At 43.1% G+C, this 14923-nt stretch overlaps 1 protein-coding gene across 1 annotated transcript in view; it reads right to left on the minus strand.

Annotated features, from left to right (window-relative positions):
* Positions 1-14923, minus strand: part of klf12b (Kruppel like factor 12b) — a 36597-nt gene that overhangs the window by 7687 nt on the left and 13987 nt on the right. Inside the window, 3 exon segments of the mRNA XM_026143745.1 lie at positions 2259-2394; positions 6551-7088; positions 13057-13139. Coding sequence (XP_025999530.1) covers positions 2259-2394; positions 6551-7088; positions 13057-13139 — 757 coding nt within the window.

A 14923-nucleotide genomic window follows, 5' to 3' on the forward strand; every position in this document is an offset into this window, starting at 1 on the left:
CAACCCTCCCAACACAAGCCCCTGCCCCCAGCCTCACACACCTCTCCTCTCTGTCTTCCTCTCTTTCACTCGCACTCTTCCACAATAGCCTATCCTCTGATCCCCAGGGAAACGCATGAATATGGAGGAGGCTGACCAAGTAGCACATGATACACACAAACTCGCTCTCTACCCAACTCTCCTTTCACTCATTTATTTATATATGGATACCTGGATTGGAGGCTGCAGGCACTCCCGTCCTCCGCCCTTACACCTCACCTCTCTGATGCTCTCTGGGTGACTGTTTGTGTAAATGTGGCTGCCAAATTATGTAAAGCTGCTCTTTCCACAAGCGCGGCATACACATTTAAATGAAAAGAAACGCAATATAGCGACGCAGTGGACTGATATGTTTATAAGTCGGCTTCTGTTGCGGTGCAGATGTCCATCGAGTGCATGTGCTATGTCAACACACAACGCACATTCTTCCTCTCTGCGGCCAAACCGGCGTGTAACTCAAGAAGACTACAGACTGCTTTGTTTTTCACAGACAAACATGCAAGTCTGTGTTCCTGTTGACAATGGCTGACCTCCTTCTGGAACCAGCTGTTCTGTCCACTGTGCAGAAAACACGTGCATGCATACAGTACAAAACACGCACACACACACCGGAGGATTAATACTTACAGAAGTGCACACATACTTTTTTTTCACACTAACACACACGCACGCACAGTCACAGTCACATACACAGCGTGCACACAGGAGTTTCCACACAGCACAGTCTGCACTTTGCACACAGAGAAGTGAGTGTGTGGGCAGGCCCTGGCAGGGCAATGCTAACCCTGGCTGGTGATTTATCGCCATAGTGAAAGCTTGGGCTTTGAAAGGTTGTGTCCTGCCAACCTCTGTTCTCCTCTGACCACCCGGTGCCCACGTGTGGCACTCAGGGGCACGCCTGTCCCTTTCAATAACCTGCATCGAAACCTGAGTCCTCTGGTGCGTGTGTGCTTGTGTGTGTCTGAAGCACAGCAACCTATACTTGTACCCCTGAACCACAGCTTTACTATTATGTGCTGTACTTTGGAACTACAATAAAAGATTTAGGTTAATTACAGTAGATGGTCACACAGCCAATGGATGACAAACAAACAATACAACATCTAGTACACAATGTCAAACCTGCCAGCTAGAACATTACAAAACACAGTGAGTGCCGGCAGTCTTGTTAATGTCGCTACGGCATTAGCAGGATTCTCAAGGAGTCCTGGAATACTTTCCTTACAGTTAGTCTAAATAAAAGTCTGATGGGTATTAACTTGAGTCTACCCAGGCTGGCAATTATGACTGTTCTGGGTTTATGAGCAGCAGCGCAACAAGGACAGGGCCGAGCCAAATGCTTCTCTGCATCTGATTTCCTCCCTCTGATAAGAATTCTATACGCTGTCGTCAACTTTTCATTTCAACACAGATGGACTGGCACGGCAGGAGTTGATGTCTGTAGGCCGAACAGGGCATAAAGTATGTCTGAGCCATATGCATACAGGCATATAGATGCACGCCCACGCAGACACATCCAAAGAGTGGAAGAGCGGTTACAAAACCACACGGAAATGCACAATGCTAAGGATTACAATGGATCTGATAATGACGCCCTCCTCCAGGGAGTCACAAAAACATATTAGTACTCTGTGCTCTGTCTATTCAGAAATTCAAGACTGCAACATCACTGGCTTGGATGACTAAAGGGATTTTTTTTTTTTCCAATTTTACCATATTAAATCCATTGAAGATTATTTAATTTTCAAAATAAAAGCCTCTAATAAATGCGTGCACACATGATAAGATGTTATATTATAAAACATATTTACGTGTATTAAGTTTCATGCATTATTTCTGTGAGCTGTTTTTTTTCCCCTTTATGCAATGCAGAGTGCTACTTATTTTAATAAAGAGCTCTGCTGTGCTGTCATTATTAACTATTTGGCTCAGTAATAAAGCAAAGTAACAGTAGTTCGCATAAATTTGCTTTCCCCAGCACTAACAATAATGCACCAGTGGAACAAACTGAAACTTTCATGTAACCAAATTTAACACCGGTCACTGGTAAAGAACGCAAAAACCAAAGCCACATACTTCTGAGCATCTTGTTGTCATAACTCCGACCCAACTCATGGCAGAGATCCACATTTGATTTATGGCTTTAAAGTTAGCGAAGAAAAAAAAGTCAGCGCCAGGATTTCCGGCGTGTGTTCAAGAAAAAAAATGAATATACTCACTCTTGTACAGCACGGGCTATAGACAGCGCGGTAGAGCCGGTCTCATTAACACTGTCCAAGGTCACGTTTGGCAGGTCATCGTCATCGCTGTCACTTTTGATCTGCCTTGGCGACAGGCCGTTGGGGTCTATGTGTGCTGTGAGGATGGGACACAGACATGGGAGACAGACACATGAAACTGGAGCTGGCGCTGTAAACTTATAAGGCATATCACATTGTGCGTCTTTCTAATTATAATGAAGTAACTCCTTTATATACAATTTCATCCGAATAACCCCAAAAGTATTCTTTTGTGTGCCATTATTTAGCATACTGTATGCAGTAGCTGAGCGTGAGTTGAGATGGCCTCAGTACTTGCCAGTATTTTCTCTCAGGAGCTGTCAATCAAACGAAACATTTAACTGGAGGACAGAACAGTCGACCGTGACTCTGTACCCAGAGGTTGCGTACTTACAGAGTAGCATGCGAAAAGGACACACGTGTGCACATAATCTCTATCTGCCTCCAACCACAAAGATAAGACTACAGGGTGGAGCACTGTTTAGCTGTTGTTGCCTGTGAGCAGCGTGTGAAAACATTCGCGCATTTGTTACTGTTTCCAACTTAAAAGAACATGTGCACGCATGAGAGCAACTGTGAGCATCTGGTCCTCTATACAGTATGCACACCTGAAATAGAATCTTATTCATCATAGCGACGAACCTGTACACAACACCTGAAGAGATCAGCTGCTAATTTCTTCAACCTCGAAAATTAACAAGCAAACTGTATATGTGGGTGCTTGTTTCCTTTTGGACAACATGGACCAAAACCATGAAAAACAAGGAAAAAAAGACCACAATGCTGTTGAACCATGACCCTCTGAGCCAGTGAGCTCAGTGGTTTCTGTCTCTTGAGCTACGCAGTAAGGTTACATCTATTCCACAAGCTGTGAAAACTTGTCCCTTGGACAGCTCATCAGATATGCTGCCAGAGCCTGGAGCCATTCTGTCCATTCTTTCTCTTTCAGCCGACAGATGCGGCGAAAATCCCGGATAACACAATAAATTAATATCAGAAGAAAAAACAAAGACATGCTGTAGATGGAGAATTAGCAGCAGGGCATTCTAATACAGCACTTAAAAAATGTACACTGTTAACGGTTCTGTAAAGGCTATTCTTGCTTAAAATCACCGGAAACACTGAATATACGGAGACATACAGTATTTTCCACTGAGGTCTACAACATCCCCATCTACTGTAAGCCAGGGTGCTTTTATAAGCTATCAGGACTTCACCTTCTCTGCCCTCTCAGCTGAGACTGTGGCCATAATGGCCCATAATAATGGTCTAGAGTTAGGAGCAGACATGGTGTTATTACTGGAGGGGTGGGTTGGACACAGAAATAATGCTGTAACTCAGTTGGAGCTTTTGCTTTTAAAGGTTTCTGCTGTTGTTGTAGACTAAGACATGCAGAGTGGTCACCAGCTCGCCGAACCCTATGGAAAACCTGTAATTAGCTAGAAATACATCGCGTTTTGGAAATGGGGATTGGAGGGTGGGGGTATTTTGAACTAGGGACACAAAGGAGGAGTGGTGGAGAGGTGGGCAGAGCAGCGGATTTCTTCCTTTCTCTCCTGTTGTTTCCAGTCAAGCCCTGTTTCCATGGCAACCTCCTACCGGAGACAGGGAGACAGCAGTGAAAGAAAGGGTACCCGCCTTCTCTGAAAGAGGATGGCCAACCTGTGTATGTATGTGAAAAGCGAGTGAGTGTGCACCTCATATCTACGCTGAGAACTTTAATAATCGCATTAAAGTTTTCTTGGTGGGGGGTGGGAGGGGGGCTGGATTTAGTTCGGGATTTGCCTAATGTCAACAACTTATTTGTTTAACCACCGGCCAGTAGTGACACTTGAAATTCCAGATAAGGCAGGAACAAAAAAACTCTCTCTATATATAGATGGATAGACAGATATAGATATTTTTCCTATTGCTTTAATTCATTTTTGATTTGGCTTTGATGGTGGAATGTTGGATTTTGTAGACATCATATTAAATGCAATAAATAGCCAAATGTTCTGGTTCTCAACCGTTTGCACTCTCATTAAAAGTAACTGCGTCCACCACACCCAGCACTCATTCACCCCGTTTCCTTTGTGCTGGGTGCGTTCAGAGCCGGGCACTGCTGATGTTGCTCTGTGTATGTGTGTGTGGATGCGTCTGCTTGAGTGCCACCCATCTTCAATATCCATCCACACCCTATTATGCAAGTCTTGTTTTTCCCTATCCTTCCTTCTTTTCCTCTCTCCTCTCCCTGGGAACTGACATCTAGCATTTTAAAAAGCAAAAAAAAAACAACAACCAAAAAAAAACGCCCATCTCTGAGGACCACCCCACCCAGCCGGCCGAGTGTCTGTTTGAGCACATGCTCTAATTACATATCATTGCTTGTTTGCTTGTACGTACTGTACATGCACGGGTGTGAGCCTTAATGTGTCTATTCCTTCTGCAGGGAGTGAAAAGAAGCAACCTTTTTTTACAACCAACAGTTGCCCTGTGTACAGCTCAGACTTGGACAGAAACACCTACTGTAGGGTCTCATCCAGTGGTTGGCAGTAAAACCACACCCAGAGAGAAAACCAACAACACATCCAAGGCAAGGCCGGAGAGGTCTAACTCTCAGACTACCCCAGACTTCTGCTTCTTGACAGAGGGAAAGCTACCTGCACTGGAGGCTGTTAAACACAAACAAGGCGTTCAAGCTCTAAGCCTTATCTTCCCTCTGAAGGGGCAACATTTTTGCCCGAGAGGCCATTCTGAAAGCATGGACATGACAGTCTGCCTTCTCAGCAATGTGTTGACTAAAGACAGAGCAGAACACCTGCCAGATAACAAACCACACAGCTTATCACTGAGCTTTCCCCCTCTAACATTTCAAAATCCTCAGTGCTAAATGTCAGTTTGTGCCATCCCTTATATCTGACCCAGGTGCAGCCAAAAAAACTTCTGTAATTGTTCCCAGAGAAAGCTGCGAGCGGTTTCTCTATTCATACACCTCTTAGTAAGAATACATTGAAGCTTATTATGATTATAACCTATTTTAAGTGAGTTAACGGATTTAAAAGTAATATTTCTCAAAAGGTAGCGCCTAAGAACAGGTACCAGCACTTTCAAACTCTTAAATGTCCTATTAGAGGTTTCACCCAATCTGGATTAGTATCTAGGTCACATGGTTGAGGTGAGTGGTCATCCTTCAGTCAGGCTGATCAGGAATCATGATGGCCACCAGTGGTGAAACACGCCAACAAGGTGGTAAGCCATTACATTTTTAAATACAATTGTAATTTTCAATAAAACAAAAACGTGATTTCCTAATTAAAACTCACTGGTGTAGAAGAAAAATTGACCTTAAAAAGTACGCAATTCAATTCAGAAACTTTTGAAATATATGTATCCCTGAGATACATTTTAATCTGAAAAACGTGGTAATACTAGCTCCAAACACAGAAATTGCATTATGAAAGTATTGCTTTATCTTTTCCTGCAGGGCATCGCAGGTAGCTCATTTTGTAGGAAAGAAAGAAAGTGATTAGATTGATCCACGCAAGCCTTTCAGACTTTGAGCTCAGTGATAAAGGCGTTGAGAGATAGTTGCAGTGGTTTACACATTTGCCATAGATGTGAAAAGACCCCCAGTTTGAGATCGGGAGGAGTCACAGGCTGGCGTACTCCTAGGGCCGGTTCCAATCACAGATAATCGAGAGGGTTGCGTCAGGAAAGGCGTCTGGTGTAAAATCGGTGCCAATTCAAACAAGTGAATCTATTCGCTGTCGTGACCCCTTGGGAAATAAGGGAGCAGCTCAAAGTCCCCCCCCCCTCAAGATATAGCTCTACTGCAGAGGTAGAGGATAGAAGTCCAAAAACCCTCAGTGGATTTAGGTTGTGGTAAGCCTACACAGTATTTGTAATGTAATGGCCAGGAGAAGCTAGAATATGTAACTTCTCTTTATTGAATCTAACATTAAAATGTTTATCATTTTGACTTTGTTACACCATAGGGCAACATTTCCTTATAAGTACGTCTTAGAACATGCAAAATACACCAAAACAAGATGTGGGGCTAGAGTTTCACAGGGGCCCAGGCTGCTCAGTAAATATAAATGTAATAAAAAAGGCAGCAGTTCAAAACCTGAATCATAGTTGAACTTTTTGCAGTGTATCTTATTAAAATAATGACAGAGCTTTAATAGAAATCCCAACAGAACAAAGTTAGCTGTATAAATATAGAGCAAATTCAGCGAGCAGGGTCTCACCTTTGCCCTGGCTTTTGGCCTCATCCAGCAGAGGTAGCATGATGGCATTGTTGAGGCTGGAGGGTGATCGAACGGCAGTGGTGTACATGAGGGGCAGTGACTGTACCACAACTGGGATGCGGTGAACATGGCTGGCGAGCTTCCCGGCTCCCTGCAGGCTCAGAGGGCTGGATGGAGGCGGAGGCACAGAGTGCAGGATGTGCAAATATGGCTGACCTCTCACCCCAGTTCCCGGGGCAACCAGAGGGCCCGATGTGAGCACCGACGAGGCTGAGGTGATAACAGATGGAGAGGAGGAGGAGGAGGATGACGACGATAACGAAGACGGGGAGAAGGCGGATCTGAGGGGGGATGACGATGAAATCGTGGTGGCGGATGAAGAGGAGGGGCGGGGTTTGTTGATGGACAGGTCGACGGGCTCGGTCTGCGTGTGGAAGTGCAGGTCGTGGGCGAGCAGGTCTTCGGGAGGTTCCGGTTTAACTCTGCTGAGGAAAAAGGGGACGCCGTCCATCGCAGTGTAAGGGCGCACTTTGGGTGACTGTGGGCGTAAGAGAGACAGTGATGTTTCAGTTTAATGCCACAAAATACATTAACCTCAAAAGACAGAGTGTTTCTATGGCTGAAATCCAAGTTCTAATAGTTTTTGTGGAAATATTTGTTATGAAACACAAATACAGAGCAAAATATTCATTTAAGAGTTCAACTTCTCCCGTGAAGCTCTTCAACTGGCATGATGTCACGCACAGAAATGCACGAGTAAAGATAACGTCTCTAAAACTTGCCTCCTTTCGCTCCCTCGTTCTCTTCTCCTGCCCTGGGTTGCACTCTCTCTTTTTCTCCTGTTTTCCATGACTCCCACACAAACGCAGCTCTCTTGGCTCCCCTTGTCTCTCTCTTAAATCTCCTTTGTGACGGTGAAAAAACATCATATGGGCTCAATTTCCTGACCGTCTCTCTCCGTCTCTCAGAAATGGGCCTCCTAAGGCCAATGCTGGTGGCTTAGCGTATCCCTCAACACATCTTTCACTTAACACCAAGCAGACTGTAACACAACCTCTCCATCTGTCTGCACACGTTTCAGGAACCTGTTTACTTGGAAAAGATAATAGAGAACACACACGGTAGAAAATGTGACGCTCACCCTGCTACTATTTGCTTCTTAGGGCTCCCAAACTTTGGCCCCTTTACTTGATATCGCGGTCTTTGTTCTAATGTCAGATTAGCCGAGTTGCATGTGATGCGGCTGATCTCGGCTCACTCTGCTCAACGTGGGTGCTGCAAAGTGTGGTAAGCAGTGTTGATCCTCACAGTGGAGCCTTTCAGAGGCTGAGTCACAGTTAGTGCCATCAGGGAGCGAGCACGTCCAGGATTTTTTTTTTTTAAATAATCAAACAGGAAAAGCTCATTAAAATTAAATGGAAAAAAAAATCACTCCAATAGCAGCTGCAGGAGAAATGAAAAAATGTTCTCTAATGTGGGTTTTCATGCTCACTTTTGTTTTCAGAGACTCGCATTTCTTTTTCCTTATGTAATGCTGACTGAGAGTCGATCTGCGGTGAATTACGAATTTTTCTGAGTGGTGTGTATGGGTGTTCTTTTATGTAGTAGCTTACTATTTTTACTCCAGACTTGTATACTTGTTTTCAGCCTACAGGAAGTGTTACAACCCCATGAATCAAACAAAAAAAAAAAACTTCACGCAGCGTAACTCCTCTTCAGTTGGAAAACAAACCATGCCCCATGAAAAATGCTTTCTGATGAACTCTGAACCTCAGTGGGGTTCAGCTCAGAGTCACTGGTGTCGTGTCAAGATCCACAGTAAAATATGGTCTGGGTCATTACCCACCACCGATTTCAGGCATGAGCCTTCACAGCATTTCGTTTGTGTTATTCTTCAGGGGTATTGCTTCAAAAAAAAAAGCTCAATCATGCTGTTTATTAAGAAAATGGAAGACATGATCAGTTCTAGTGTACTGTGATAAAGATAACATCACATCTCCTTCAATTTTGTCAGTACTATTCAAACAGAGACACTTCCCTAAAGGGGCTGACGAATCGTTTATAAAGTTCTCCTCTTTTAAAAGTTATTCTCAAAGAACGAGAGCGACCTACAGGCACATATAGAATATTTAGAGATTCTAAAGCAAATATCAGTAAAGGCTTCAGTAGAAGCAACTTAGATCGTTGCGAATCCACAGTGGCATAAGGCTGCCAGCACAGCGACAATGAGAGCGTCATACAGGTTCCCTTCTACCTTTTCTGTTACGATCGAACTTGTGGGCCTCATCGCAAAGAGGAAGATGAAACCAAAGTTTACAAATAAGGTTTTGGTTTTTTGGTTAAAGAATTATGGTGCAGTGATGAAGTGCAAAAAAGAGTAAGAAGATAAGAGAAGCTATGAGAGAGCCACAAACTCTATCAGCAAGAACAGCGATCAGTATCCGGCTGTGCATGTTTGAGACAATAAAGCCCGTGCACCACTGAGAGACTCCGACACTGTGGGGATGTTATGGGCAGCGCACAACAACTTTTTTGATACTATTTGAGTATTCAACTGTTAGATTTGCAGCTAATTAAAGAGCCACTGGTGTGAAAGCATAAACCAAACCAAACGGCTGATGATGTATATGTACAATAACAATAAAGAGATTTTCTATTTTATTCTATTCTAAAACACGTTTTTGGTACTTAGAGGCAAAGAAACGGAATACACTTGTATTCTTAAACATGCTTCAGGCTACATTTATACGCACAGATGGATACATAAACCTATCATTTTTATACAAACAACCTCAAGTGAGACGGATGACGCTTGCATTGCTTTGCTTAATAAAAGTTACACTCTGTTGAGTCTCCATGCTAGCAATGTCTAGATTTAAACAAGCACGTCCCTCCTTTAGGTTATTCAAATTCACATTTTATATTTTTCGTTTGTTTGTTTGATTTTTTTATGGTTGAGTGTCTGCTATCTAGTGGCTATATCAAGAATTTACCAAGACAAAATTATCTAAATAAATTTCACACAGAGTTAAACATTAACCGTCATCTCTACTTTGTCTTGCATCAGTCTGACGTAGCCTTTCTTGGCTGAGCCTCGGGCTACCATCTAGCTGCTTTTGCACATGGTCTCTCTGTGTTTCCATTTTTGTGTATAGAAAGCGAGTGTCACAGTCTGCCCGGAGCTATACCGCCTGTCGGCTTTGAAGCCGTTAGATTCACCGAGGCTAATCTCAGTGTTTTGAAAACAGTGTCTTTCTTAGTAAGTGTGTGTAGCCCACTCCTAAAATTATGTAGTATTAGCAGGTCTTCTTACCAGTTAAAGACATTGAAGTATCTCATGTGGTAAAGTGCAGAATGAATAATGTTATGAATAAAACAGATATGCTGCCCCAGTCCTAAATGTTGATTGTTTAGGACAATCAATGAAATGGAATTTTTCTGGCAATATCTTCCCAAGTGCTTTTTTAAAAGAGCAAAGAGTTTTCAACATAGCATTTCTAAACATACAAACAAACATAAAATTGTTTCTATTTGTCACAAGAAATATTTCAGAAAAACAAAAGAAATTGGTTTAGACTATTGACGCTCACAAAGTAGAAGACCCATATAAAAAGTTATCACAACATTTCCTGGTGTTAAGAACAGAAATCAAAAGAAATTGAAAGAGTCACAGAGTACAGAAGAAGCCTGGTCGAAGTAAGAAGTTAAAGATTTCAAAGCCTCTGAAAGAAAACTAGTGAGAGTTGGTGTGTAAAGACTCCAGAACGACTACCGAGGCACCAGTGAATGACTTAACCCATTTGGGAGAACAATAACTAGAAGCAGGCACAACAATGGACTGTGCAGGTCTAATGAGATGAAACTAGAGTGCTTTGGCTACTTTCAACATGGCAACGACCCAAAACATACGGTGAAGAGCTACCTCCAGAAGACCAACGTGAGCATTATTGACTGGCCTGTGCAAAACCCTGACTTGAATTCTACTGAAAATCTGTGTGATGAACTGAAGACCAATGTCCATGCCAGAAGATAATCACATAACAGGCTGGGATTGCTCAGGAAACATCAGAGAAGCTTGTTGAAAACGACAACCAACGACTGCAGGCTGTTAACCAGCAAAAAAACAGTACACACGGTTGACTATTGACGTCAGAGGAGCTAATCATTTTGACCGGGTAGTTTGGCATTGCGTTGAATGTAAGCATCCAAAATAGGGCTAGGCTGTTTGGACAAGCTGTGTTAAAAATTCCTTTCTCTGTTTAACAGTACTTTGGAAATACTTCTGAACTAAAACTAAATTTTCATAGGGAGGTCTAATAATTCTGTCTGCATTTGTGTATGTTTGTAATGACAGTGCACTTGGAAAGTGTCCTATAAACAAAGACTAGTTGGCGCTCTAGCAATGACATTTCCTTTTTAAATAAAATACATATACACTGTTTCTTAAAAAAAACTTTACTTATCTGTTAATTTATTTATAAAGTAGTTAAAAGTAACTTAATGTACTAAATGGTAAGTGAGCAAATTGCACTACAATAAATGATCATATGGCACAAACTCAGTTTACAGCAAGACATCAAACATGCCACTTACAGAAAAGTATACTTGCAACACTATTACAAGCCTATAAAAGTAAATCTACTGCTTTTTTTAGTCCATTGGTATTATACCTTTTGTTTCCATTCATTTGTGAGTGCTGCCGTAATGTTGAGAAGTAAGAACTCTATTTAAAATTCTCTCGTCAAAATATTAGAACGGTCTATACATAAACAAAACATGCAGAAACGAAAGTTCTGCCTTTTTTTCTTCTTCAAACACAACTCAACAGAAATGGAAAACTTAAGCCACCCCTACTCTCACTTTGACAGATACAAACCCACACATGCTTACAAACCTGACACACATACAGCAAGAGCCGCTCAACCTGCCTGCCTGCCTCCGTCCTCATGCCATTGTCTTTATTAGGGGATAATGGTTAGCGGGGCAGATTTTCCAGCCCCTTGCAGGCGAATTGTCTAACGAGGCAGACCATTTCCAGCAAGCCCTTGGCCCCACGCCACCCAAATGAAGACCACATTTCTGCAGCAGCCTAAACTGTCTGTCTGCCTCTGCCATCTAAAGGGAAGCTCGGTCTGTTAGGGCAAGATTGGATCTTAGTGCACTTCAAAGCTGTGTGGGCTGCAGTGCTCACATCCTGTCTGTGACTGACATCATTACAAGGAGAATGATTTCAAACCCAAGGTATGAGGTAGCAGCGCAAGAGCCTAGCTCTCAAACCCTTAAGCTGCAGCTGAGGAAAGGACACCCAGAAAGTAACCACCTGCTCCCTCTATGCCAATTCCTTAGATGTGGAGATTCAATTCTTATCAACACAAACCACCTCCACAGCCAAACAATTCTCTGCAAGGCCTCCGAGATAACCTGACGGGTTATCAGCAGCCCGTATTTTTCTCATCCATCACAGGTTAATGCTCCCAGATTCATCTCAACAGAAACTATTCCGTTATCCCACAAAGTGATCTTGGTGATTTATTAGAGAGCTAAAAATGTTATTGATAGGTTATGAATGGAAATCAATAATAAGTGAATTCTAATTCATCACGGTTACAAATATTAAGTGGTCTGCGCCCACTACACACACAGCTATGCCAGCAACACAGAGCCCTTGTAACCTAGCAACAGCTTCACCATAACAAGACCACTTTATTTCTAGGTACGTCAGACCAGAGAGCACTGATACTGTATGTGGGCCATGAAAAGCTTACGCGAGGTGCCTCTGTTATACATAACATGATCAATACATTTAAATGAACTCATGAAAGTAAATTGTTCTATGTAGCCGATCGGGTAAACAAAGTTATTACAGATTTGCTGGTGGAATTTTTAAACTGCGCTCACATGGGCTTGTAGTGACAAGCTCTTACTCTGTGTAGAAACACCACGGAGGTGACATGGAGCTCTGTGAGAGAGCAGAGGCATGCAAAGGATACAACAAAGCAGCAGATGAAGCCGTAATAGTGTGTGCAGAGAAGGAGTGTGGCATGCTGTGTTGTTTGTCTGCCTGTATTAATGTGTGCATGTGTTTTTGTGAGAAACCCCAGAGGGAGGATAAAGGAAAATTGAGAGATGTCAAGAAGCAGGAACAGGCAGAGATAGATAAGATTTAGTTTCCCATGCAACCCTCCTCCTCCTCAGAGTAGTGACGAGGCTACATCTGCACAGGCCTCACCCACCCGTCCAGCCAGCCAGCGTGGACTCCGCTGGCTCCAGTCACCTCCCTAAAAGACCCCCAGTGCATTCCTGCTCCAGCTGTGGCTCTCTTCCTCTTGGTTCTTCTCTTCTCTTTTCTTACTACCATGCTCTCCGACCACTCCTCTAAGCCCCCACTCAGTCACTCACTTGCTTAGGCCTGGGAGTGATTATCAGCCCATTGCCGGGAGGAGGAAAGAAGGAAAGGAAAGCAGGAAAAAAAAAAGGAATTGTCTGGAAAACAACTGCTCTCTTACCCCTTGTTCCGATTCCAGGGGCTCGGCTTTGACTCGGACTGCAGGCATTCCGTCAAGCATTAACATCCTGTTTCTTAGCCTGCCTGTGAAGGAACACAGAGGAGGTGTAAGACGGGTGTTTTAGCATGACTAAGCAGGTCCCACACTCACTTATTCACACATGGACATCTACAATGTTGTCCTCACACCCACTGAGAAATAAACACATTTTAAATAGACATGACTTCATGTTTCAGAATCATCAGAAGCTGACACACAAACACACACACACACACAAAAAGACGCACACAAACTGTGAGTCTCTCTTCTTTATAATAAAGATTTTCGAATTGCCTGGTGGGCTGCAGTGGGGCTAATAACACTTAATAATACTGAAAGAAATCCTCTTAAGACTTCAATGGAATACAAACACATGCTTCATATACAGTTAATCAACAGCAAAGGCATGAACACAACCCATCTTCAGAGTTTTCCTCTTTAGCCACTTATATAGAGAAAACAATGAGCGCCGTTTGAAGTTGTGGCACTTCTAAAGGTGTAATGTAATATTCATTAATTCACATTATTATTTGAAGTATTTCTTAAGATCCACGCATCCCTCTGCCTCTGAGCACGGTGCGTCTGTAAAGTGGGCAGCAGTGCCCGTCTCCTCAGCTCCGCACTGTGGCTTTAAGAGCGATACTCAGATGGAGCCAATGACAACAATGCATGTTCCGTATCCCTCAGCTTGGGCCCGACCTGAGGTAACCCTCCCTCTTATTATTTTAGCAGCAGTACATGGAGGAATGCAAGCAAGGCAAATAGACCCTAAACATCTCTATTACTCTCCACTGCTGGCACCAGCAGCGGGGTTTGCGGCCCAGTCCTCATAGTCAGCAGCACCACGGCAATCATGACCATTCTAATTCTGAGGAATAAAAGCTGAGGCGGTAATGAATGACATACATTATCTCTGTTTACCTTATGTCCTAAACATATTGCATATCACACAAAATCCCCGTGGCCTGCTCAATTACTAAACGTTTGGGTTTTGTTTTTGTTTTTTACTCACCAAAGTATCCACTCAAGACAGCTATCGGAAAACATTTCTTATGCAAAAATTGTTTCAGCAAAACTGTTTAATGCCAAGTATTGTTCCTCTACCTCTCAGAGTCTCAAGCGAAAGGCTAATCCTGACTGTGTTTGTGAGTTGAGTGTGTGAGGGAGGCAGAGAAAGAGGGAGGATTTACTCCCTCAATCTGCAACCCCCCAGATCTCGCCTCACAGGTCTAAGTCCCTCAGGTACCCTGGCTGTGCTGCTATTGTATTGTTGTCCAGGATGTCCTTCGGCTTCAGGTCTTGGTAGGCCCAGATAGCGTTGCCATGGTAACGACTGGGCGGGTGGAGCTGCAGCCTCGGTCCAGCCTCAAGCCATGTGTTGAGGAGGAAAAGAAGAGAGGAGTGCACTAAGAGAGGCAGAAAGTGAGGTTTTGTTTTCCCCGGGATGACCACCGTTATGGCAAATGCACTTTCTCCTCATTCACGAGAAAAAAAAAGAAAAAAAACCCCAAACCTCTCCAGACAGAGACACTTAAGATAAAACTTTATTTTCCCGAGGGGTTTGCTATTCTTACATCAAAAAGTTGTTGTTTTTTCCTTTTCTATTCATTTTTCTTCACTGTGCTAAATGCTCACTCTATTGCTGATGGAAAAGCAAAACAATTAGAACTTCTTGAAAGTAGCAATCTTTTCCCCGTGTGCCTAAAGTCCATTTAATCCAGTGGGTTTGTGAGCAGTACCTAATGAACTGGCCTGCAGAGGGATATTCATAGGAAATCAATGGTCTCTGCTTTCCTTTGCTTGTGATGATAATGACCAAAGAGCTAAC

Source organism: Astatotilapia calliptera, chromosome 16 (genome assembly GCF_900246225.1).
Source record: "Astatotilapia calliptera chromosome 16, fAstCal1.2, whole genome shotgun sequence".
Lineage (NCBI taxonomy): Eukaryota > Metazoa > Chordata > Actinopteri > Cichliformes > Cichlidae > Astatotilapia > Astatotilapia calliptera.